At 46.1% G+C, this 27,410-nt stretch overlaps 1 protein-coding gene across 2 annotated transcripts in view; it reads right to left on the bottom strand.

Annotated features, from left to right (window-relative positions):
- The window catches only part of TRIM71 (tripartite motif containing 71), a 79,336-nt gene that overhangs the window by 19,194 nt on the left and 32,732 nt on the right, over positions 1-27,410 (bottom strand). The window contains exon 2 of one of the 2 annotated variants that reach the window (XM_004033807.5): positions 4,708-4,875. The exons of the other annotated variant lie outside the window; for it this stretch is intronic. Within the exon in view, the coding sequence (XP_004033855.4) occupies positions 4,708-4,875 (168 nt within the window). The remainder of the gene's footprint in view (positions 1-4,707; positions 4,876-27,410) is intronic. 2 annotated transcript variants of the gene reach the window in all.

The following is a 27,410-nucleotide window of genomic DNA, read 5'->3' as shown; positions in this document are numbered from 1 at the left end:
CGGAATTTTTTAAATTTTTATTTATTTATTCATTTATTTTTTTGAGACAGGGTTTCGCTCTTGTTGCCCAGGCTGGAGTGCAATGGTGCAATCTCGGCTCACTGCAACCTCCGCCTCCTGGGTTCCAGCAATTCTCCTGCTTCAGCCTCCCAAGTAGCTGGGATTACAGGCATGTGCCACCATGACCGGCTAATTTTTTGTATTTAGTAGAGAAGGGGTTTCTGTTTCTCTATGTTAGTCAGGCTGGTCTCAAACTCGTCACCCCAGGTGATCCACCCGCCTCGGGCTCCCAAAGTGCTGGGATTACAGGCTTGCGCCACCATGCCAGGCCGGTTTACGGAATATTTTAAACCCACTGTTCAGACCTACCGCTCAGAAAAAAAGATTCCCTTCAAAATATTACTGCTGATTGACAATGCACCTGGTCACCCAGAAGACTCTGCTAGAGAGGCACAAGGACACAAGTTGTTTTCATGTCTGGTAACACAACATCCATTCTACAGCCCGTGGATCAAGAAGTAGTTTCAACTTTCAAGTCTTATTATTTAACAAATAAACTTTGTAAGGCGATAGCTACTACAGATAGTGATTCCTCTGATGGATCTGGACAAACTCATTTGTAATCCTTCTGCAAAAAATTTACCATTCCAGGTGCCATTAAGAACATGTGTGGTATTCACTTTGGCAGCACATATACTAAAACTGGAGATACTACAAAAGAGCATTCGTGATTCATAGGTAGAGGTCAAAATATCAACATTAATAGGATGTTTGAAGAAGCTGACCCCAACCCTAATGGGTGAACTCAAGGTCATCGATTAGGGTTTGGATCAACTTCTTGTAGCAGAAAGAAGTAGTGGAGGAAGTCACTGCAGATGTGGTGAAAATACAAAGAGAACTAGAATTAGAAGTGGAGCCTGAAGATGTGACTGAATTGTTGCCATCTCATGATAAAATTTGAAGGGATGAAGACTTGTGTCACATTTTAAGAAATTGTCAGGCTGGGCAAGGTAGCTGATGCCTTTAATCTCAGCGCCTTGGGAGGCCAAGGTGAAAGATCGCATGAAGCCAGGAGTTTGAGTGAGATCAGCCTAGACAACAAAGCGAGCCCCATCTCTACAAAAAATACAAAAATTAGCTGGGCGTGGTGGAGCATACCTGTAGTCCTAGCTACGTGGGAGGCCAAAGAAAGGGGATGGATTGCCTAAAAGCCCAGGAGTTTGAGAGAGATCCTGTCTCTTAAAAAAAATAATGGCCAGGCACGGTGGCTCACGCCTGATATCCCAACACTTTGAAAAGCCCAGGCAGGTGGATCATCTGAGGTCAAGAGTTCGAGACCAGCCTGACCAACATGGTGAAACCCCGTCTCTACTAAAAAGACAAAAATTAGTCGGGAGTGGTGGCAGGCTCCTGTAACCCCAGCTACTCAGGAGGCTGAGGCAGGAGAATCACTTGAAACTGGGAGGCAAAGGTTGCATAAGCCAAGATTGCACCATTGCACTCCAGCCTGGGTGATAGAGCAAGACTTAAGGATGCTAAACACACACAAGTTATGGTTAAACAAAAACTTTCTAGGAAATCACAATCTATGTAGTGTACCTGGCTGTGGCCTTATAGATTAATAGACCTAAAATGCCTCTACCCAAAATGCCCCATGATCTAGTATTCAGATTAATGTTGAGCACACACTTTCAACTAACATTTGAATCATACCTCTAGGATTTATGCCTAGGTTCTCACCACTTACACAGCTGACTATATTTATTTTCCCCACACTCTTTTCTCCCCACAGAATTTCCATTGAATTTCCATTTCTCTGAGATTTCACCATGTTAACCACTCATGATTTGTTGGTGCTCTCCTTAATAAGCCTCCAGCAAATTGTTACAACTCATTTTTTCTCCCCCATGGTGGCTTTTCCCACTAAGCACAGAGAGCACCAGCATACTCTCAATAATGCTCTAACTGTTTTCAATCTCTTAAGAGAGTAAGAGGTTAATAAAATCATATCACAATCTAGGAGTTCAGACCTAGACACCAGTGGCTCTTTTTGTTTGTCTGTTTGTTTGTTTGAGATGGAGTCTCATTCGGTCGTCCAGGCTGAAGTGCAGTGGCACGATCTCGGCTCACTGCAACCTCTGCCTCCTGCATTCAAGCAATTCTCCTCCCTCGGCCTCCTGAGTACCTGGCATTACAGGTGCCTGCCACCATGCCTGGCTAATTTTTATATTTTTAGTAGAGACGGGGTTTCACCATGTTGGCCAGGCTGGTCTCGAACTCCTGACCTCAGGTGATCTACCCACCTCGGCCTCCAAAAGTGCTGGGATTACAGGTTTGAGCAACCGTGCCCTGCTGACACCAGTGGTTAAGTTCCTCAGGCGATGCCACAGTGAAGGCTGAGCACCGGTGTCGAGGAGACGCCAGCAGGGTAAGGCATTTATTTGTCAAGGTCCCAACTGTCGTGGCATAAAATGAAAGACACAAACCACTTCATCCGCAGGGACACATGCACTGATATACAACAGAATGACGCACAGTTGAAGACACTGACAAAGGAGAAGAGCAACACAGAGACACTCAAGGCATTTTAAAGACAATGAGCAATACTGGCATAACAATGACAGGATTAGTCATTCAAGAAAGTCTCTCAAACTTCCAATTTTATGTTCTGAACATCATAAAATCTGACTCATCAGAAAAGATTGTTTCAGTATCATGCATGGGAATGTGATAGCGGCTGAGAAACTTATTAAATCAAATCCTCCCTCTTCTGTAAGACGCATGATCTCAATTCTTTAGCACTTTCAAAACGGATTTTTTTTGAAACAGAGTCTTAACTGTTGCCCAAGCTGGAGTGCACTGGCATAATCTCGGCTCACTGCAACCTCCACCTTTGGGGCTCAAGTGACCCTTCCACCTCAGCCCCACAAGTAGCTGGGATTACAGGCAAGTGTCACACCACACCCGGCTAATTTTGTTACTTTTTGTAGGGTTTCCCCATGTTGCCCAGGCTGGTCTCAAACTCTTGAGCTCAAGTGATCCACCACCTCGGCCTCCCAAAGTGCTAGGATTACACAGGCGTGAGCCACTGAACCTGGCCAGAATCTTACTTTTAAAACAATTCACTTATATAAATATTCTAGAATGGTTCCTATATAATTTCTCCTAGAGGGTGAACAACTTTTCTTGACTTTCAAAGTATCCTATAACACAGGGAAAAGTCACAATTTTCTATTTCCTAAAACCTTGTCACCTGGATCAGACAAGATTTAACAGAAATTCAGGCACACTATCACCTATGTGAGAGAACCCTGCCAATTATCAAAGTTACACATGCCCCTCCCTAGCTGTTCATAGGAATTCAACAGAAACAACAGTTTCAATTACAGGGGATTCACCATCCAGGAAAGGACTGAAGACACCGAACCTCACGTAACATTCTCCTGCTCACTGATTTCTCACACATAAATAAGTAAATCTGTATCACAAAGGTCTCTGTCTAAAAAGCATTAGGCCGGGCATGGTGGCTCATGCCTGTAATCCCAGCATTTTGGGAGGCCGAGGCAGGTGGATCACCTGAGGTCAGGAGTTCGAGACCAACGTGGCCAGCAAGGTGAAACCCCGTCTCTACTAAAAATAGAAAAATTAGCTGGGAATGGCAGCGGGCGCCTGTAATCCCAGCTACTTGGGAGGCTGAGGCAGCAGAATCACTTGAACCTGAGAGGCGGAGGTTGAACTGAGCTGATATCCCGCCACTACACTCCAGCCTGGGTGACAGAGTGAGACTCTTGTCTCAAAAACAAAAATAAATAAAAGGCATTGGCTGGGCTCAGTAGCTCCCAGTACTTTGGGAGGCTGAGGCAGGTGGATCGCCTGAGCTCAGGAGTTCAAAACCAGCCTGGCCAATGTGGTGAAACCCAATCTCTACTAAAAATACAAAAAATTAGCCGGGCGTGGTGGTGGGCGCCTGTAGCCCCAGCTACTCGGGAGGCTGAGGCAGGAGAATGGCGTGAACCTGGGAGGCGGAGCTTGCAGTGAGCTGAGATCGTGCCACTGCACTCCAGCCTGGGCAACAGAGTGAGACTCCGTCTCAAAAAAAAAAATTAGCCAGGTGTAGTGGTGCACGCCTGTAATCCCAGCTACTTGAGAGGCTGAGGCAGGAGAATCACTTGAATCCGGGAGGTGGAGGTTGTGGTTAGCCGAGATCACACAACTGCACTCCAGCCTGGGTGACAGGGCAGGACTCATCTCAAAAAACATGTAGTAGTAGTAGTAGTAATAGTAGTAGTAGTAGTAGTAGTAGTAGTAGTAGTAGTAGTAGCAGCAGCAGCAGCAGTAGTAGTAATAGTAATAGTAATAATAATAATAATAAGCATTAAGCACCCAGCCTTTCTGCGGTCCTGGCTGGAAAGTGCCAATGTCCACTTTGATTTCGGGAGGTGGCTGGGTGGGACACGTGCAGGTGGTATGCTGGGGCCCAGGCTAGGTGCTTAGAAATCTGACCAGTAACTTTGGCCACATCCCTGACATCTTCATGAGACTGCCAGAACCCCTAAAGGGACAGCTGCTGCAGGGATGTCACCTGAGCTCATTTGGGTCACTATTCCACCCCCCACACCGGAATCTGCCCAATTGTCTGTCCATGCCACCCGAGAGAAAGGGGGGCTCGATTCACGTGGGAACTGCAGAAGGGCAGGGAAGGCTCACCTGGATTGCCTGTCGTCCCTGCTGGGCATCTGCCAGCAGCTGGATGGTGAGTGCCCGTGAGTCCTGCAGTGCCTCCTGGAGGTAGATGAAGCTGTGGCCCCCATGCCGGCCCATTGTGCACTCACGACAGATGGGTACAGAGCAAGTGTCACAGTACAGGTGCAGCACCTGGGGACAAGAGAGGGTACAGGCATAAATGGAGATGCAGGACAGGAAGAGGAGGGAAGACAGCAACTGGAGGGCCCTGGCTCCCACAACCGAACCACTAGCTTCCCCAATGAGCAAGCACACCCCAAAGGGAGAGGCAGCAGTGGAGTAACTGCAAACATAACTAAAAATATCTGCTTCCTTTTTTCTCCCACTCTCTCTGCCCCAAATTAAGGGGGAATGGAGAGGGGAACACAACTGAATGCCACATCCCACTCTAGTCTCATTCAGAACTGTAACAGAGACACTTCGAAGGCAGAAACCAAACAAAACAAACCTGGCATGAGAGTTTGCCCTGAATCTTAGCTTCATTATCCAGAAAAGTTGTTAAGACTGTGTTACCTAGTCTGATACTGGTGGCCTGGATGTAAGAATATACCAGAAAAGTTTCCTTTGCTGCTCTAGCCTAGATGTGTGAAGCAAGGTTAAGAGCCAGTAACAACCATCCTCACACCACAGGTAGTAGTGCAAAGTGCAAAGCATGGTTCTCCCAGGCACTCAAGCAAGCTACAGGCTTAAGTGTCTGGAACGAAGGCAAAAAGCTAGTGGTAAGGTCAGCCAGCTCCTTGCCTTTCTTCTTCATGCCAAGTTATTCCAAGGAGTTGAACCTGGGAGGCAGCCAGTGCTGACAAAACTGCTTTATGTGATGTTCTACACTTCCCTGGGGCCCAGCACGCTGGGAGGGAGGGAGGCAGGAAGAGAGAGAAGAGCTGGCACAACCTTTACCTGCTAATAAACAAGGAGCTCTCAAGAGAGAAAACTCCTTGGCACAGAAACTGGGCCAGTCTCATTACTGTATCTCTCCACAGAGCAGGGCACTTAGTGCCACTCTGTAAATGTTTGCTGGATTGCTTTCAAGAGCAGAGCTTAAATTTGCCTCTGGTACACCTGGGCATGAGGGGAAGCTAGCTAACATGCAACAGGCAGGGAAGCAGTATACAAATACAACAAATACAACACCCACACTTCATCTCCAGGTGAGGACAGGAGTTGGGGAGTGCTCAAGGCCACAGTGTTAGCAAAGACACAGCAGAGAAGCCAGCATGAGCCTTCTGCAGAGTTGGTTCCAACACAGGTATGACACCAGCTCTCTCATCACCAGTACAAAGCACCTTGCTAGGTATGGTGGAGATCCAGGACGCGAGATTCCAGGTAATTCTGCGCAGACTGAATAGAAGCTCATTCTGGCGAGAAGCAAGGCAGAGTGTTGTGGGAGACAGAGATGGGGAGAAGGCTTGGAAGTGGCCCAGAAGGTTTTCTTAGGCGGAGAGCTCCAAAAAGAGAGGGCTGGGGGCAAACAGAGGGAGACTGCTGCTTCTTTCCTTCTCCAAGTTCTTTATTTTATTAACAACCAAAATCTTCACATAAAGTGTGTCCACTAGAAAAATGCTCCCCCTAAATGGTTCACTCAAGCACACAGAAGCTACTCCACTCAGGGCTAATGGAGTTAATAGGGAAGTGTGTAATCTAGGATGGGTTAAACCAGTTCTCTAGAAACTTTACGATTCAGAAACAGGAAAAAGGAAAGATTTAGGATATTGTGTTTTTACTTCTGTAAAGTAACAGTTCTGCTATAACCAGGAGGTTTTATGGATCCTACTTTATTTGTTTGTTTTTGAGACAGAGTCTTGCTCTTGTCACCCAGGCTGGAGTGCAGTGGCCGTGCGATCTCGGCTCACTGCAAGCTCCGCCTCCCGAGTTCACGCCTTAGCCTCCCTGGGAGTAGCTGGGACTAAAGGTGCCTGCCACCACGCCCAACTAATTTTTTTATATTTTTAGTAGAGATGAGGTTTCACCCTGTTAGCCAGGATGGTCTCGATCTTCTGACCTCGTGATCCGCCCACCTTGGCCTCCCGAAGTGCTGGGATTACAGGCGTGAGCCAACGCACCCAGCCCAGATCCTACTTTATACAAGGGAAATGTGGTAAGGTTTGTAACTTTCCTACCAATTTTGATCACTGCAGTGCTTTGCCAGCAATGGTGGCAGACTGAAACCAGGTAGCAGCAACTTGCCTCCTTTAAATCAGTTGCTTTTAAAGCTGATCTATCCTTCAGAGATTATCTAATCCTAATAATCTTTTAAATCTAAAATTCTCAAGTACAAATACTAATCAAAAGATGCTGAGCTGGATAAATTCAGGAAAAATTCCTGGCCGATCCCTTTTTACGACGTGGTGCTAAAGCAATTCTACCAGTTTGAACTACATTCCTTTCCTTTGCTCTCTCCATTTGTCATGGGAATGAAGGGATCACTCCTATGCTGATGTGAAGTGTGAAAAACCTTCTATCAGAAAGTTTCTTTTACATGTGAATAAAACATGCCACTAAACCTTCGGGTGGCCTCCCTGCTTCTAACAGCTAAGCAACCTTGAGAACGCATCCGTTCTTTCCCTCTTCTCAAGACAGCTGTGTGGACTGAATGGCACTCTCCTGCTTCCTTTGGACTAAGGGGCTCTTGCAAATTATAACTACCTAGATTGCTCTCATCTCCATGGCTAGTGAGTAGAAAAGAACCTTAGGCTGTAAACTTGAGCCTGGCACTACCTGGCTATGGAACCATCTGTCCAATCACCTCTCTTGACCTGTCTGGGCTTCAGTCTCATCTGTGAAACAAAAGGGGCCTGACTGGGTACCTCTGGGAGACCCCCTTCCACCCCAGAAAGTCTATCTAATAGAGACTTGACAACAGAAACTAAAGAGCTTCAAAATTAAGTTCTAGTAGCTGGACGTGGCAGCTCATGCCTGTAGTCCAAGCTCCTTGAGAAGCTGAGGCTAGAGGAGCACTTGGGCCCAAACTACCAAAAAAAAAAAAAAAAAAAAAAAAAATTGCTGGGCATGGTGGCTCATGCTTGTACTCAGGAGCCTGAGGTGGGAGGATCCCTTGAGCCTAAGAAGTTGAGGCTGCAGTGAGCCATGACCATGGCACTGAATTTAGCCTAGGCAACACGGGCTAAGAGTGCAAAACAAACAACAACAACAAAACAAGTAGTAAGTTCTGGGCTGAGCCAGGGTGCCCACTCCAGACTCCAACTATGTAACTATAAAGAATTAAGGTGATTTTTCTTAGGTTTAGATCAACCTCAAAATACAGAACCTGGATGATGCTGGACATTTGCAATCCCCCCATGAATGGTAGGTTTTAAAAGATTCTGCAGATGCAGTGGCCAGAAAAAAATCCTGGTCAGAACAGGTAGTGGCCGGTATGGCAGCAAAAGGCAGGGTGCCCTGAGCCGACACCAGAGCCGTCCTGTGACCAGCCTTGAGAGCCCAGATATACAAATGAAAGGGGTCTCTGAATGCAATCCCTGCTTGGTATCATTTTACACAGGATCGATGCAGTTCTAAGTACCCAGAACACACTGTGGTTTCAGAAGAGCCAGTGCTTTTACAGCTCCAGGCCGCCTGCAACAGAGATGGGGGCAGGGAGCACCCAAATGGTTGATAATAAAAAGCTACCAGTGAGTAAAAGAATGGCCTCAATGTGCTCTTTATTAGTAAACAATGAATTTTTAAAAGAATGCATTGTCCAAAAACTATAAAATGAAATCCACTTTTATAAACCTTCCAGCTAAAAGTTGGAGCAGAACTTTGGTAGGATTTCATGCTTCATTTAGAAGCTCCATGTCTCATCTAACCACAATTTGAAACTGAAAAACCACAATTTTAGAGCTGTTAAAACAATCGATAGGTAAGGATGTGCATGGATGTAATTTTCTCTGAAACACGTGTACAATTATTTTTAAGGAAATAAACTGGAGCTGTGTGGAGGGTCCTATAGCCAGAAATGTGGGAGTAGCCATGAACAGCGGCTCCCGGGAAAGGGGGGAAGGGACTGGGAAGAACAGGTCGTCTAGCAGCAGGAATTCCAGGGCCTGTTTGGGGCTTCCCGGGCAGATGCACAGACACGCCCCCTCGGGCCTGGCGACAATCCGGCTGCCCCAGCTAAATGGAGGAGGCTTGACCTCTGACCCTGCAAGTGACCACCCTCTTCCCTGCCCCCAGCTTCCAGAACGTCCCACCCATTGCCTTCCTCTCCCAAAATCTAGAATACCAGGCAGAGACAAAGACCTAGGAATGTGAGCCCAGCAGGAAAGGAACGGGCGGGAGACTAGGCGGGGGGGAATGGGGGAGGGAGGTTAAAGGAAAATAAATAAATAAAAATACAAAGTAGGCATGTTTGTACCTTAGCCAGTGTTTAAATAAAATGCTTTGTTAATGAACGTGTGTGCACGCACGTGTGCACATGCAAATGCACATGCACCCAGGCTTCTGGAATCTAGATTTTACACTATCTGTGGCCCAACAAGGAACACACACACCAAGGGACATCTGAAAGAATGAGCTTCAGGTTTAAAACACAACTACCCCTATCAGTGAAGAATGTAAGCTGAAAGGATAGAGGAAGGCCCAGATCGCCATTTAAGTTCATCGAAATGTCTCAACTAAAATACATAAACCGCTGTAAACTTTTTAAAGATTAGTTTGGTATCCCTTAAAATGACTGAGGACATTTACTTGGACTCCCACAAACCAAGGCTGAACCGCTGACACCTGGCTAGATCTCCACCCACCCAAGAGGGTTTCTGAGTTTCCCACTACAGAAGTAAAGTGGAGGCAACAACCGGTTCCAGAAGCAAATGAGGCCCAGAAGAAGCCTTACCTGTGTGTGCTACTCTGCAGGTTCTCACGTGGGACAACACAAGATTCGTTTTAAAAATGGTAAGCCAAGTTCAAGGAGGTAAAATCTAGCCATGAAATAAGTCTATTAAGTAATATTAAAACAAAGCTTTACTTGACTGAGATAGACTGAGTGCTTGTGCTCAAACCTGCAGCCCAAACCCTCAGCAGAAGCCTCTCCTGTAGCTCTGGCCACGTGCTGCCCCACAACTATGGCCCGGATAAATGTAAGAAAGGAATAGGGACCCAGTTCAGGCATAGTCCTCACCAGTTCAAGACAACAGAGCCCCGCTGCAGACACATTATCCTTTCTTTGGTGGGAGTATGGGGAGGGAGTGTTTCCAAAACATTTTTTATTTGGCTAGGTAACAAGTATTTGTTCAAATGCAGAAAGTAATACAAGCAAACAGTTTTTTTTAAAAAAAATCCCTAATGTCTCACTCAATTGTCTCCACTTTAACCATGAAAAAAAAACAAAAGCTTTATTCTAGGCGTAACTTAATTTTTTAAGACAAAACAAAGTTTCTCTTAACTATATTAACTTGGAGAATGTTCTGGGTCACTCTGTGCAGAGATGCCTGGCTTTCCGAATGGCTGCATGGTATGTTGCTATATGAATGTACCACAACTTAATGAGTATAGGCTAATAAAATTGTAAAACTGTTACCTGATTTTTGAAAAATCGCAAGCAATGCCACAGTTAACATCCTTGTTCTTTACAGAATCCCTAGTTTTCAATTTGGTAATATATTCAATTGTTACATCACTTGATATAATGGTTATTGGGGGAAACCTACTTGCAAGCTTGGATAGTAAGAATTCCCGAATTCTTTTCAGTCAGGTCGACCTTCACCCATGTGAAGGGCAAAATACCAGTTTCTGTTCTCAACACAACCAAAAACAAAAGGCCAGCAGGGGATGCCAGGAGAGGCAGTCAGTATGGACACAGTTCACAGTTGGAACTGGAGTTAAGATCTACTCCTGCTTGGGTGGAAGGCTTTGATGGGTGCCAACATTGAAAGGGGGCCTAGAAGAGGAGCAGTCCAAGGAAAGAAAAAGTCTTGTTGTGTTGTGTTCTGGCAGTCTCAGCAGCGTCTGTTAAATAAGATTAAGCGGGGCTGCTTCATGGTATCTCTAGAAATTGAAGGAATCTCAGGCAATAAAATAAGGGGTGTTAGGAATTAAAACACACACACCACACACAAGCAATTAACACACACACCCTGACGCCCACAATCCCCTTTCTGCAACTCCAACATCCAAAACGATGCTCTGGAAAACAAAAGTTTTTCCATATACTATTTGGCAGCAAAACTGATGTGCAACAAGGTACTATAGTTATTATAGTATTTTTGACAATCACTGAGTACATTTTTATGTATTCTCACCACAAAAAAATAAGTATGTGAGGCAATGCATGTTAATTAGCTCAATACATACTCTACAATGCATACGGACTTCAAAACATGTTGTACACAATAAATATGTAAGATTCTGGCTGAGGATGCTGGTTTAGGTCTACAATACCAGCACTTTGGGAGGCCAAGACAAAAGGATCACTTGAGCACAGGAGATGAAGGCTATAGTGAGCCATGATCGCACCGCTGCACTCCAGCCTAGGCCACAGAGCCCGGGACCCTGTCTCAAAAATATGTATGTATATATACACACATACACACAAATTTTTGTCAATAAAATAATTTTAAAAACTGAAACTGGTGTGAAAATGATTAATCATTTTTACCTATGTCATTTAGTAAATGTTTATGTATTTCACTGCAAAAATAATGTCCTTTTGCAGTCCCATTATATGTATTATGTAAATGCACAGTATTAAATGTACACATGTAATATTGTCTGGCTGAACAAGATTCATTCCCAGGCTAAATAAGCAATATAACATGTGAAGATCTAAAAAAAAAAAGGGGGGGTGGGGTGGTAAAAGTGGGAGTGTCCAAGAACAATCTAAAGTGGGGTCAGAGGCATCTACTCATCTCAAATTTAAATGTTTGGGCTCCATGGACAAGAAAATTTGAAAGGAAAACTTGAAATCAGAGAGGGATGCCGTTATCTCTGCATCTGAACTCATCGCAACTGCTGGTGCCCAGGGAGAGGTGTAGTTTGACAAACATAAAATGTCATCTGTTTGCACTTGTTCACTTTAAGTTTTTGTGTGACTCCAAAAACCACACCATGCTCCCTTCCTCCCTAATTTTCTTTAAAAATTCTTCACTACCACTGACTGCTGCTCCCCAAAAAGTTGCCATTACTCCTCTCCAACAGCAGCCAACCAACCACATCTAGCAAGCCCCTGCTCCCCCAATGCCCCAATTCTACAAGGCTTCCAAAACGCTGCGTAGGTTCCTTCTACCACCTGCTCCCCTGCTTGTGGGACCAGGCCCCACAATCACACAGGCCCTTAGTGAAGTGGTCCAGCTTCACAAGTCCCTGAATTATTTTCCATCGACACGGCCCTGTCCAAAGTCTCGGAGCCTCAACATACTCCAGTAGCACACCACCATGTCTAGGTGTTTCTCCTGAACACACAGCTCTTACTAATAACACACAAAACACAAAGCATTGATCAGGCGTGGTGGCTCACGCCTGTAATCCCAGAACTTTGGGAGGCCGAAGAGGGCGGATCACTTGTTGACTAGCCTGGCCAACATGGTGAAACCCTGCCTCTACTAAAAATACAAAACTTAGTGTGGGGGCAGGCCCTGTAATTCTAGCTACTCGGGAGGCTGAGGCAGGAGAATCGCTTGAGCCCTAGAGGCAGAGGTTGCAGTGAGCCAAAATCTCCACTGCCTCCAGCCTGGGTGACAGAACAAGTCAGACTCTGTCTTTAAAAAAAAAAAAAAAAAAAAGGCGGGGTGGGGGAGGGGGGGGCAAATTAAAATGTCCAGATAGTGAAAGTGACTAAATTCTGTTTACAGAGTTGAATGCTGGAATTTGGCTGAGCTTACTTGCTGACTTGATAAAAAGAGAAACAGCCTCATTTTTGGCTCACAGGAACTATCAGAACTATTAAAAGTGTGAAAATGAGTTCATCCTGGAAGAAAATCATTTTCCCCCAGCAAAGACTCTCTTAAGGAAGATGAAAACCCAGATAAGAACAATGCCCTGGGCAGCACAGCAAACGCCTTCAACCAGTTTTGGCAGAGTCAGACAAAGTAGTTTCATGAATATGTCTCTTGCTGCCGCCCAACCCACACAGCCATCAGTGTGGCCTGAGAAAGGGTGGTGTAACTCGTGTATGTAGTTTTCCGTGATTCTGACCCTCCGCAGGCTGCAGCAGTGGGTTTTTTGGTTTGTTTTTGTTTGCTTGTTTTTTGTTTTTTTGAGATGGAATCTTGCTCTGTCCCCTACGCTGGACCGCAGTGGTGTGATCTCAGCTAACTGCAACCTCCAACCCCCGAGTTCAAGTGATTCTCCTGCCGCAGCCTCCTGAGTAGCTGGGACTACAGGCGCGTGCCACCACACCCAGCTAATTTTTTGTATTTTTAGTAGAGACGGGGTTTCATCGTGTTAGCCAGGATGGTCTCAATCTCCTGACCTCATGATCTGACTGCCTCGGCCTCCCAAAATGCTGGGATTACAGGTGTGAGCCACTGCGCCTGGCCCTGCTACAGTGAGTTTTACAGGGCAGGAGCAATCCTCCAGGTGAACCATAAGGGGCAGAGGTCGAGGTAAAAGGAGAGGAGGGGATTCCGGCAGGGAAAATGACAGGCACCCCCCATGTTGAGCTAAAATTAGCACTTCTCCAGGCCTTTGCGAAGACACACATACATACACACACACACACACACACACACACACACCCCCCACTTAATTTTTAGAAGTATAATCATGATGTTGCAAAATACCAACTGGGGGACAACACACATGCCAAGTGGGGGAAGAGGGATGCATACTGGGGAATGTAGCTATGCCTGACATTTCCTTTACCCAGACTATCCACCCTACACCGGACCTGAGCCTGAGCCCTGAGGGCAGACGGCAGACACTCGTGCTCTGCCCCTGGGGGCACTGGGGTGTCAGGACCCTGTTGACATCCTGCATCCTGCCTTTCAAAGCAGGGGATCTCGAATAAACAACACGTCCTCCACACTCTGCCTCTGGCGAACCCAGCGGGCACCAGCTCCCTAGGCCCTTTGGACTTACTTGACTCGCAGATCAGAATCTGCTTTTTGGGCTGGCACCTTGTTATCTTCACCCACCCCACACAGCTTGAGGCAAACTCATGGCCCACCAGCCCACCACCTTCAGTCTCTCACACATTTCCTGAAGGCTCTGCAATAAAAGGGCATCTTCCTAAGAGTGCCACACCTGTGCCTGGGGTGTCCTCTAACAGATCCAAGTTACACTACACAATACTCAGTGACAGCTTAGAAAATGCCAGAGTTGTGTTTTGGATTACTGCCTCCCAAACATAGTTTTGAACAAATAAAAACTTGATAGCTACTCACAAGGCTGAGGTGGGAGGATGGCTTGAGCCAAGGAGTTCAAAGTTACATCAAAGTTACAGCAAGTTATGATCATTCCACTGCACTCCAGCTTGGGCAACAGAAACCCTGCCTCAATCAATCAGTCTTGGATGTTTAAAAGTAAAAACAAAACTTCCACATCAACATACACCGTGGTACATACACACAATAGGATGTTTGTCAGTAACTACACACAAGAAGTTCAGGCGTGGTGGCTCATGCCTGTAATCCCAGCACTTTGAGAGGCCGAGGCGGGTGGATCATTTTTATTCAGGAGATTGAGACCAGCCTGGCCAACATAGTGAAACCCCATCTCTACTAAAAATACAAAAGTTAGCCAGGCCTGGTGGTGGGCACCTGTGGTTCCAGCTACTCAGGAAGCTGAGGCAGGAGAATTGCTTGAACCTGGGGGGCAGAGGCTGCAGTGAGCCAAGATCTTACCACTGCACTCCAGCCTGGGTGACAGAGGGAGACTCCGTCTCAAAGAAACAAAAACAAAAACAAATAAATAAATATACCTACATACAAGAAGCGTAAAGGCACTAAGACTGGTGAAAAAGCCAAAATCAAGAGAATATATTGCATAACTCCATTTATTAATACATGAAGATAAAACTCAACGTGGAAGAAAACAACAGTAGTTGCAGGTGAGAACGAGGGTGAACTAGAGGGACCCCAAGGGAATCCTTCTGGAATTAGAGAAAATCTATATCTTGATGGGAGGATTGATTACACGGGTATATATAAATCATCAAAACTCAAAATGTACACTTAGCCCGGCCAACAAAGACCCTGTCTCTACAAAAGAATTAAAAATTAACCAAGCATGGTGGGGCATGCCTATAGTCACAGCTGAGGCAGAGGGATGGCTTGATGAGCCCAAGAGTTCGAGGCTGCTGTGAGCCATGTATGCACCACTGCACTCAGCCTGGCTCAAGCCAGACACAGCAAGACCAGCTCCAAAAAAAAAAAAAAAAGGTTCAATTAATACTCCTCCCTCCCAAAAGTGAGGGGAGAATCCTTCCACTGACAACCTAAGTTGTTGAGGGGGTGATGCTTGGAGCTTGGCCACAGCGCAGCACTCTTCATAGCTAAGGACCTAATAAAATACTCATGGAGCCCATAAATGAGTTAACTCCAATGGCCCCACATAATTTACTTCTAATAGGTTGCTACCATTTTTTCCACAATGTTCCCATTAGGTATTATTTTTCCTCTGCCCTCTACTATAAATATTATCTTAAGTTCTATCTCGCAAGAGGCAACCTCCCTGGAGGTTTTGAAAAAATTAGAACCCTGAGTCCCGATTTACAGCACCACAGGCGGCCAGCGGTCATACAAAGCCATATGAAATCATTAGTGTCCCAGCTGCCGCCCCGGCATGCATCTGACCTCTGATGTATTAATGAGTGGCCCATGCAGCTTCCAGCAGCAAATAAAAGAGATTTGTTCCAACACTGAGATCACTGCCCATGTAAATTATATATTTTTAAACTGGACACGAAAGACAGATTTGGACGTAGACACACAAGTTTTCCGGCTGCCTCCAAGGTTGCAAAAGCAAGGCAAGGTTTTAATCTGTTGTGCTATGGACAAGAGTCAGTGGTACTTTGGGGCTGACATTTAAAAAATGGTCAGACTCTGTAGGTGGCCATGTAACTCAGTCCTCGCCTCTTAAACAGCGGGCAACAGTGTACACCTGAAACCCTTTCAGTTCCTAAAGAAGCCAAGTAGGTTTCAATCGCCCATGTGGCTGAGATGGTGTAGAAAGGCAGAATTTTTTAAAAAAAGGGAAGGCACTCATCACCTGGGTAAAACTGTCCTGAGAAGAGAAGCAGAAATACAGACTCAGATGAGAATACACTAATAATAAAAACTGTTAGTAAATATTACTAGTCACATTTTCTACCTTTAACACAACCGAGCATTTCCCTCCTCTCTGCAAGTTCCATCATCTTGTGTCCTTGTCCCCTGCATTACTTAGTTGCCTTCTGTCTTGATTAGGGTTAGTGAATCAAGGTTACACTGTCCTATTGGTTGATAAGGCTTAGAGCCAGTTACCTTTCTAGGCAATGCCTCCCACCTGCTCCCCCCTCCCCCCCCCAAAAATCAAGCAGTTAAGATATTACTATAGAAATTTTGTTTTAATACAGAGTTGTTCACAGGCAGTAATTATTTTAAATTGGGAAGTGACCAATCCTGGGAAGCAGTGGATAGCACACAAGTGGCCTCTGTGAATTCTCTGAATGCCAAGAAGTACCCGTGCTGCACTGGGATTGCCGAGGCTCAGGTGGGGTGTGGGGGTGTGGAAAAGTGGGTGCTGGGGCATGTCTGTGAATTACGGAGATTTGTCTCCAAGTCCCAAGTCTGGGCTCTTCTATGGCATTCCCCAAAACTGCACCTGTCAAGGAGAGTATTAAAGAGAGAAGCCAGACACACTCTCCCAGTACCTCATCTTCCCCCCGACATTCCAGCAATTACAAGAGCCTTTCTTGACATCTTTCTCTGTAAGTAAAAGGCAAAATGAGCGAGAGCAGAGCAAACATCTTCAGTGCAAAAGCAGGGGAAAGGGGGACGCTTAGTCTTATAAAGAAAATGATTTTTATTTTTTTGTAGAGACAGGAACTCACTTTGTTGCCCAGGCTGGTCTTGGACTCTGGAGTGTTCCTCCCACCTTGGCCTGCCAAAGTGTTTGGATTACAGGCATGAGCCACCGCGCCTGGCCAACAATTTATTTGTTTATTGGCTGGGCACGGTGGCTCATGCCTGTAATCCCAGCACTTTGGGAGGCCAAGGTAGGTGGATCACCTGAGGCCAGGAGTTCAAGACCAGCCTGGCCAACATTGTGAAGCATGCCTGTAATCCCAGCTACTCAGGAGGCTGAGGCAGGAGAATTGCTTGAACCTGGAGGCGGAGGTTGCAGTGAGCCGAGATCGTGCCACTGCACTCTAGCCTGGGCAACAGAGTGAGACTCCATCTCAAGAAAAAAAAAAAGATTATTTATTTATTTTATTTTACTGAGACAGTCTTGCTCTGGCTGGAGTGCAATGACACGATCTCAACTCACTGCAACCTCTGCCTCCCCGGTTCAAGCGATTCTCCTGCCTCAGCCTCCAGAGTAGCTGGGACTACAGGCACGTGCCACAACACCTGGCTAATTTTTGAATTTTTAGTAGAGATGGGGTTTCAGCATGTTGGCCAGGCTGGTCTCAAACTCCTGCGCTCAAGCAATCTGCCTGCCTCGGCCTCCCAAAGTGCTGGGATTACAGGCATGAGCCACCGCGCCCAGCCCCACGATTTATTTTTAAAAACCCTTTTCAAGTTAGTGTTTGTAGCCTCTACTCCAAAAGTAGGAAACCTACCCTGCAGACACCTCTACAAATGTCAAAGGGGCAACAGGCCAGCCACACAGAGCCGAGGCCAGGCCAGGCAGCCTGCTTTAGGAGCTTCTGAGATGGAAGCTACCTATCTGTCCCCCACACAGGGGAGTAACCTGAGGAAGGTGGGCCCCACGGCTGTGATCTAGGCAGTTACTGGGCAGGTTAAGAGTCGTCCTACCTCCCCAAGAGAAACTCCAAACTGTAGAGAGCAATGGTGATCTTCTCTTACCAACCATCAATAACCTAGAGGGTCCTGGGTAGAGCAATGAGGAGAGTAGGGCAACTGAAATGAGGCATAAAAGGCAAAATACCTCAAATTTAAAGGCCTTTTTAAAGAAAAGTGTGAGGGGTCAGGTGCGGTAGCTCACGTCTGTAATCCCAGCACTTTGGGAGTCCGAGGCAGGTGGATCACCTGAGGTCAGGAGTTCGAGACCAGCCTGGCCACAGTGAAACCCTGTATCTATTAAAAATACAAAATATAGCTGGGCGTGGTGGTGGGCGCCTGTAATCCCAACTACTTGGGAGGCTGAGGCAGGAGAATCGCTTGAACCCGGGAAGTGGAGGTTGCAGTGAGGCGAGATCGCACCATTGCACTCCAGCCTGGTTGACAAGAGTGAAATTCCATCAGAGAGGGGAGGGGAGGAGAGGGGATGGGAGAGGGGAGGGAAGAGGGGAGGGGAGGAGAGGAGAGGGAAGGGGAGAGAAGAGGGGAGGAGAGAACAGGAGGAGAGGGGAGGGAGAAAGAGAAAGCACAACAAAGGGTGGGCCAAAGGGCCTAGGCAAACCAGAAGAAACTGGCCCAACAGGGAACAGAACTGGGTGGCAGGAAAGCTGGATTCCTTAGGTGGTGTGACCTGAGGAAGAAGGGCCCAGCCCATGCAGGAATCACATGGGGATAAACCCACCCACTGCAAAAAGATCAATTCAGCTGCCAAACCAGGAACCATGTTACTGGGCTTCACTAAGGACAGAAATAAAGTCCCAGTCCCTTGGCTTCCCCCCATCCCTCTTCCCACCAGTGTGCACAGTCCACTACAAAGAAGCAGTCATTACAGCAGGATGTAAGCAAAGACCAAGTGAAATGACCCCTGGAAAGCCAGGGAACCCAGGCACCCAGGCCAGCAGCATTCCAGGCAGGGAAATGTCAACTAAATGGTAATAAGATACAATCAGAAAAAAGACCAACATTTGCGGAAACTGTATGCAAAACCACTGGAATCAAACCCCTCTTCAGAACCCCAAAGTTGGCCAGGCACAGTGGCTCACGCCTGTAATCTCAACACTTTGGCAGGCCAAGGCAGGCAGATCACCTGAAGTCAGGAGTTCAAGAACCAGCCTGGCCAATGGTGAAACCCCATCTCTACTAAAAAAACACAATTAGCCAGGCATGTTGATGTGTGCCTGTAATCCCAGCTTCTTGGGAGGCTGAGGCAGGAGAATCGTTTGAACCCAGGAGACAAAGGTTGCAGTGAGCCGACATCACGCCACTGCACTCCACCCAGGCAATAAAGCGAGACACTGTCTCCAAAAGAAAAAAGAAAACCCTAAAATCGCGGTACCACTCATCATGTTTTTCCTCTTTTTGCAAATGATGGTAATGAAAAATAATTTCAAGTCTCAGGTATGAATGTTAATCAGAAATCCTACCTCATTCCAACAAATGAAGCTTGTTGGATGCTCAAGCGTGCTGTTCGACAGAACTTGTGAAACAGGAAACAGGCACCCACTGCCCAGACTCAGCAGATCACGAAGCCAGGAGAACCCTCACACTTCTGCCCTATAAAAGTGGTGAGGGGCAGAGCCTGACCATCCACCCCATCAGATACACAAGGGTAAACTTCACAAAGATGGGAGAAGCCAGACCTGCTATGGTGGGAAAAAGAAAATTCACAAGCTCTTAGCTGGTGAAACAATCAGGTGGTTTCAGTTACATAATGAAGTTTTCAGGAGACTTTTCTAAGCCCTCAAATTAGTCTTTACTTGGGTCCTGAAATTCCTGTCTTGCTCCATCTGGCCCTGAAAAAGTCACCCTTACTTTGTCTATCACTTAAAGTCAGGAAAAGGTGATACACACGGCACAAGAAACCTAAATATTTGGCTCTGTCCTTCCCCCAAATTGTTCTGAGGCCCTACGTGGCTTTCCTTAGTCTTTCCACAATACTCATCCCACTGCATCTAAAACTCTTCCCCAAGAAGAGGTGGCCAGGGAGGCTCAGGCTGTTCAGCTGGGCCTCCCAGCTCTCCCAGAACTTCCTCCTGGGCCTCCAACTCCATCTGTTTTAGAGACAGCTCTTAAAGTTGGTCTGTACTCAGACTCAGAGACTATGAGGCCACAGTATCCTGGCCTCATAGTCAAGTGTGCTGTGTTCACTGCTAATTTTTAAACTATTTACATCGGATTTAAGACTGTGCTAAAAGCCTTGAAAGAAAAAACAACTTGAGAGGCTTCTATTTCCAGAGCTGTTCGATCGTCAGTCTGGGCAGGTTTGCTCATGATGTCTAGGCTTAACTGTTAACAGCACCCCCTTTCACTCTCACACATGGCCTGATTTGGAAAATATACCCCTGCTAGAGAGGATCAGTAAGACAAATGAGGAATTAACCAAAATACAGTTGACCCTTGAACAACACGGGTTTGAAACACAAGGGTCCACTTATACATAGGTTTTCTTCTACCTCTGCCACCCCTACAGACAGCAAGACTAAACCCTCCTCTCTCTCTTCCTCCTCAGCCTACTCAAAAGACAAGGAGGATGAAGACCTTTATAATGATCTACTTCCACTTAAATAGTAAACACGTTTTCTTCTTTTTTGTGTCCCACCCCTCACCCCGAGACTGAGTCTCACTCTATCACCCAGGCTAGAGTGCAGTGGCGCGATCTCGGCTTGCTGCAGCCTCCGCCTCCCGGGTTCAAGCGATTCTCATGCCTCAGCCTCCAGAGTAGCTGAGATCACAGGCACCCACTACCACACCCAGCTAATTTTTGTGTTTTTAGTACAGACACGGTTTCGCCATGTTGGCCAGGCTGGTCTTGAACTCCTGACCTCAAGTGATCCTCCTGTGTCGGCCTCCTGAAGTGCTGGGATTACAGGCATGAGCCACTGCACCTGGCCATTATTATTTTCTTAGTAACATTTTTTTCTATCTTACTTTATTGAAGAATATAGCAGCACATAATACATGTAACATACAAATAATACATAATACATGTATTAATTGACTTTATATTATCTGTAAGAATTCTAATCAACAGCATACTATATAGGTTTTGGGGAGTCTACACACAAATTTGACTGTACAGGGCGTCAGCGCCCCTAACCCCCCACATTGTTCAAGGGTGAATTAATTGCACATGAGGCCAGTTAGAAAAAAATTGCTTGCTAAAAATGGCTAGAAATTTTGCACAGAATGACTCCAACAAGAACTTCAGTCACTGCCTAGGAGACACTGCAGTAGCATGCCCTTGCGCTAAGCAGGTAAATCAGAAATAGCTTCTCAGGGAGAATGGGACAGACCCAGGAGGACTCAGGTGGAAGATTTACAAATCTGCCAGTTAAAAGGAACAGCTTGAGCAAAAAAGCATGCTATTCCTGACCAAAGTGCAGAGGAAGAATTCGAAGTAAAACAGAGGGAACAGGGGACCCAGGGAAAGCTCCTGAAGAGAAGTGTGTACATGGCAGTTGGGTGACCTTGAGGGGCCAGAGGTTAGTGATTGTTCCAGCCACGTGGAAGGAGGCCAGGACACAACTTTGGGCCAACTAGTGTTGTGGAGTCAGAAAACCCGGGTTCAAACGTTGAGTGGTCCTTCTCCAGCAATTTTGGATAAGCTGGCTTACTGAGCTGTTTTCACCCATAAATGGGGATACTACATTTCCTCTCGGGGTGGTGGTGGAGAATTCATCCTAAGAGAGAGTACATGAAACCCAAAAATGTCCGTGGCAGTTACAACAGAAAGAAAAGGCATGGTCATGAGCCCGTAAGGGTTCCAGCCTGGTAAGTGGCAAGGCAAGTTAAATCACAGTGTTTGCAAGGCAGGACTGACAATGAGCCAAGAAGGCACTCCTGCCCTGGGTTCTCCAGGTTACTTTGTTTGCTCCTTGAAAAGAACGTTGAGAGATTTCATAAATAAGATTGGGAGAAAGCATGCTGAATGATGACCTCTGACCCTACATGTCCCAAATTCCTCTGCAGGAGGCCAGTGACTCCACTCTTATTCATGTCCAGTCAAAACAGCCTTTCACCCCTTTCACCTTCCACCAACAGAGGTCCTATTTTTAACATCCAGTACATTTCCTTATTGCCTCATGCTTGGCACTATGATGTCCTTGCCCTCAAAGTGCTATCAGTCTAAAAGAAGGGACAACTGAATAAGGCCAGCTGAGATGTAATCTCAGAGAACTTCCCGGAGAAGTCAAGTCTTAAAGTGCAAGTAGGGATGGGGGGGCAGGGGAGCGGTGAAAGTTCCAGGTAAAGAAAACTATTAGAGGGCCAGGTGCGGTGGCTCACGCCTGTAATCCCAGCACTCTGGGAGGCCGAAGCAGGCGGATCACGAGGTCAGGAGATCGAGACCATCCTGGCTAACACGGTGAAACCCCGTCTCCACTAAAAATACAAAAAAATTGCCGGGCGTAGTGGCAGGCACCTGTACTCCCAGCTACTCCGGAGGCTGAGGCAGGAGAATGGTGTGAACCCAGGAGGCGGAGCTTGCAGTGAGCCCAGATTGCGCCACTGCACTCCAGCCTGAGTGACAGAGACTCCGTCTCAAACAAACAAAAAAGCAAAAATAAATAAATAAATAAATGAAACTATTAGAGAAAACTAGGTACCTTCTAGCTCTGCCTAAGTCAGCACCAACAATGAACTCCAATCCAGGCTCTGCTCAGATGGTGCCTGTAGGAGAGGCCAGCTATCCATCTTGGGGCATCTCTCCTGTATGCTGTCCCTCTGAACTGTGGGTTGTTTTATAAACAATACAGAAGCAGCTCATTAGCCCTGTGTACCACATAGGGCATCCCTTCCCTCACCACTTAAACCACATGTCAGCTTATACTGGGGTCTCTCTGAGATCCTTCCTCCTCTCTCTCAGCCAGGGTCTCCCTCCTGCTGTGCTCCCCAAAACCACCATCCCTGAAGATGAACCTTCATTCTGGGACATGACCCTCTAGGGAACACTGTTTCTCCCAGATACTTTCCAGAGAACCGACAGGCTGAGGATCTGAGTCTCCTTCCTGCCCTAGTGTGTTCCCCATGTAGCAGCAAAAGAGGAGAGCTAGAGACAGGTCAGAGACATATCACGCCACACCCCTCTTTAAAACCCTCCAGAGGCTCCCCCACTTCACTCCTGGGGGTCACTGTGCCCACAGCGTTTGGCTGGGCCATCCTGGACTCCCTGCTATTCCCTCTGCCTGAAAGCCATGCCCTCCCCCACCCCACAGTGGCCCCATACCTACCTCCCTAGACACTTTCCCCACTACTAAACACAACACTGGTACCCCTCACTTCCACCCCCTTACCCGACTTAATTTTCCTCAAAGCCCTTTTCAATCCCTGAAAGTGTGTATCTAGTCACGTTCATTTGAATGAAGTACAGTAGTTCCCTCTTATCCTTGGGGGATACGTCCAAGACCCCCAGTGGATGCCTGAAAGCACGGATAGTACCAAACCCTATATATACTATGTTTTTCACTATACATATATACTTATGATAAAATGTAATTTATAAATTAGGCACAGTAAGAAAAGTAACAACAACTAATATTAAAATAGAACAATTATAACAATATATTGTGTAACAACATACTGTGTTATATGAATGTGGTATCTCTCTCAAAATACTGTGTGCTGCACTCACCTCTTTTCCAACTGTGGCTGACTGTGGGTAAGGGAGATCACTGTACAACGAAGGCTGGAACTGACTTTTCCGTCTTGTTCACTGCTTCATTCCAAGCATCTAAGTGTCTGGCACATGGATGCTCAATACCCATTTGAACAAACAGAAGGAAGGAAATAACGGCTTACGCAATAGCTCTATTTAAGTGGGTGGTTAGCACTGTATCCCACCAGCATCAAACTGTGGCCAGAAAATGATAATCAAAACACCATTCTCATCTATTAAAGAACATAAAACAACTTTGTGAGGACTTGGAGCTGAGGGCTAGAAAGATTTAGCCAGATGATGCCTTGTTTCCTCCTTGAGTAAGGCCTAGGGAATGAAGACGATATTCAAACTAAGGTTCCTTCCAGTTCTGCACACAGCTAATTCCATCAAAATCTCATTCGTGGATTCCATTCCAGAGCCTTGGTCAGGTGGGTAGCCACAGAGAGCCAGAGGAAAACTCAGGTTTCCATGAGCTGGTCACAACCTCTCAGAGCCTGAACAGCCTAAGCAATGTCCAGAAGCATCTTTACATGTATATGTCCATGAATGAGGTGCCTCTCCAGAAATAACTATCTCTGAGAATGTGCTAGAGAACAAAACTATTAAAATGGGAATGTAGGCCAGGCGCACAGTGGCTTACATGTGTAATCCCAGCACTTTGGGAAGCCGAGATGAGCAGATCACTTGAGTCAAGGAGTTTGAGACCACCCTGGTCAATACAGTGAGACCTCTGAGTCTCTACAAAAAAATTTAAAAAATTAGCCAGGCATGGTGGCACATGCCTGTCATTCCAGATACTTGGGAGGCTCAGGCATGAGAATTACTTGAACCCAGGAGGCAGAGGCTGCTGTGAGCCAAGATCGCCCAAAGGGGCCAACACTAAGACTTTTCTTTCCTTTTTTTTTTTTTTTGAGATGGGAGTCTCGCTCTGTCACCCAGGCTGGAGTGCAGTGGCATGGTCTCAGCTCATTGCAACCCCCGCCTCTTGAGTTCAAACGATTCTCCTGCCTCAGCCTCCTGAGTAGCTGGATCTACAGGCACACGCCATGCCTGGCTCATTTTTGTATTTTTAGTCGAGATGGGGTTTCACTCTGTTGGTCAGACTGGTCTTAAACTCCTGGCCTCAAGTGATCCGCCTGCCTTGGCCTCCCAAAGTGCTGGGATCACAGGTGTGAGCCACCGCACCAGGCCTCCCACAAACTTTTGACAAAACCAAACTCCAGACTTGACAAACTCACCACGGGCTATCTCAGCACAAACTTTTAACTTCCATTTCTCCTCAGGAAAAAGGGTGTCCCTTCTCTAGTAAAAACCCTTGCAAGCTACAAGACAATCTTTAGATGTTCATCCAGGCAGGAATGAAGCACTTCCTTAAAAATAGGTGATTTATAGCACCACATGAGACTAGAAGCAAACTAAATGTCCATTAATAGAGTACTAGTTAATAATGGTTAAATAAATTGATTCCAGGGCAACCATTAAAAAGAATGAGATATGCTGGCCGGGTGTGGTGGCTCATGCCTGTAATCCCAGCACTTTGGGAGGCTCAGGCGGGCGGACCACGAGGTCAGGAGATCGAGACCATCCTGGCCAACATGGTGAAACCCCATCTCAACTAAAAATACAAACAAATTAGCTGGGTGTGGTGGCATGCACCTGTAATCCCAGCTACTCGGGAGGCTGAGGCAGGAGAATCGCTTGAACCCAGGAGGCGGAGGTTGCAGTGAGCTGAGATGGTGCCATTGCAGTACAGCCCGGGTGACAGAGTGAGACTGTCTCAAAAAAAAAAAAAAAAAGAGAGAGAGAGAAATAATATCCAAGATACATTATTATGGAAAAAATACAGAACACAGTAATGTATACATATATTTACTATTTGTGAAAAAGAAGAAAAATGGATACAAGTATTCCTTGGTAACCAAATCTATAGTGAGGGGGTCCCTGTAAAGTGTTCGTATGTCATAGAACAAAATTTCATATTTTTTATTCACACCAAACCGGGGTGTGTTTGTGTAGCTACTTAGAATTTAATTGCAAATACCTTTTGCTATTCTCTTCATGTTCCTAAAATATTTTCCAAGACAAAGCTACATGTTTCATTATTGCTTATACTAAATACCAGATAAAGTTTGTTTTTTTTTTTTTAAAGACAGTATACAAATATAAAACTTCCTCTACCCAGTTAGAGTTCTGTAATCCTCAGGCAGAGGCAATTCTACCTGTGTGCCATCAACCACTGCTAAATTCAGCTGCTTTCTTTTTTTCATTACTTCCAAACTCAAGAACCCTCAATGGCTCCCTATCCCCTACAGGTCAAGAATAAATGCCTGCTGGGTTTAACAAGCCTGACTTTAATAGCACATTCCCACAGCTCCCTAAAATGAGCGTAGCACAAGAAGACCTCTCTGGCAAAATGCTCGTCTTGCTTTGGGTCCGTTTCTAAGTTCTCACATCTGAGAGCCCCACTATCCTATCACTGCATTTGTTTGAACCACTGTTTTGCTTCCCAATACTTCAAATTTCTACACAACACCCTCAGGCATAAACCCAGTAGTGGACATATGGAGAAGCTGGAGAAACCTATTTATCTGCCTCCCAACCCCCACCCTCCCTCTGGTCAGAGAAAGGAACACAGCCCTCAATGTCCTTCTCCAGGATGTGCCTCCGGCGCTCCAGTTTAGGCCGTGACACTGTCCCTGTCCCCAATTTCATTCATGGCCCCACAATCTAAAAGGCTACCCCCCCCAGGGAATCTGTGACCAGTTTGGTCCACGGCCGACGACCGACCATAAAACAGCCTGGTCCAAGCTGGCAGCAGGTCCAATACAGAGCCTTTGTTCCCACAGGACCCCTCGGGCACGCTCCAGAGGGATTTGGGTACTTCTCTCTCCTGAATAGTTGTTCCCAAGTGGGAAGTGAACAGAAAATTCCTTTCCTGCCTACCCCACAAAAGAAAGCTGTTGCTATGCCTAAGTGATAACATCAGCTTTCCTTTCTCTCTTTTGCAATTTTGATACTCTTCAGACCTGTTTTGCCACCCTGAAATTTAAGTTTGAAATAATTAAGTTTCCCAAGATTAATGTCACACAGTAGAACTGCCCCAACCCTTTCAAAGTTGCCAGTTCAGGCAGGGCGTGGTGGCTCAAACCTGTAAACCCAGCACTTTGGGAGGCCAAGGCAGGCAGACCACCTGAGATTAGGAGTTAGAGACCAGCCTGGCCAACATGGTGAAGCCCCATCTCTACTAAAAATACAACAATTAGCCAGGCGTAGGGGCGGGCACCTGTAATCCCAGCTACTCGGGAGGCTGAGGCAGGAAAATCGCTTGAACCTGGGAGGCAAAGGTAGCAGTGAGCTGAGATCACACCACTGTAACTACAGCCTTGGCGACAGAGCAAGACTGTCTCAAAAAAAACAAAAACAAAAACAAAAAACAAAGTTTCCAGTTTGCCAGTTCACTTTCATTAATTAAAGGTGAGGAGGACAACGCTAAGTCTTCAAAGAACTTAGCTGGGTGGATTCAGTTAAGGAGAGAAATATACCAATCGGTGAATTCTGCACATCCTCCTTATCCTCCTCATTGGCTTGGTCATTTGTTCATTGTATTCCACTCTATTACCAACTGTATTCAGTTCTTTTACTAATTGTAGCCTGAAATTCAAATTTCACCATCTACTTAAGAAATTTTCTAAAAAGTGAGAGTGAGGAGGAAATTGAGACGTAAGGCTTATCAAAAAGAACAAACTTTTTTCCCCACAGCCCGAGAAACACAAAGTTTTAAAAAATGTGTAAGCTGAACCAGTAACATTTCCATAGTCACAGTGAGAAAGCGGAGCTTTCTAAAAAGCTTGACAGAACCATAAGAAAACAAAACAGGAAAGTGGAGAGGCTTGTTTTGAAAAATAATAATTTGTTTTTCATTTTGTGTATTTTGATAGAGAACACCTTTTCTATTTAAACCCCTCCCCAACCTGCACCTCAGGATGTCTAATTAGAATGAGGTGGGTGGTGGGGGTGGAGAATGACTTGAGATTTCGGGATCTGATCAATGCAACATGTTAGGGGCAGAGCAC

This window comes from Gorilla gorilla, chromosome 2 (genome assembly GCF_029281585.2).
Source record: "Gorilla gorilla gorilla isolate KB3781 chromosome 2, NHGRI_mGorGor1-v2.1_pri, whole genome shotgun sequence".
In the NCBI taxonomy this organism is placed as follows: Eukaryota; Metazoa; Chordata; class Mammalia; order Primates; family Hominidae; genus Gorilla; species Gorilla gorilla.
This window is presented reverse-complemented; position numbering and strand designations above follow the sequence as displayed.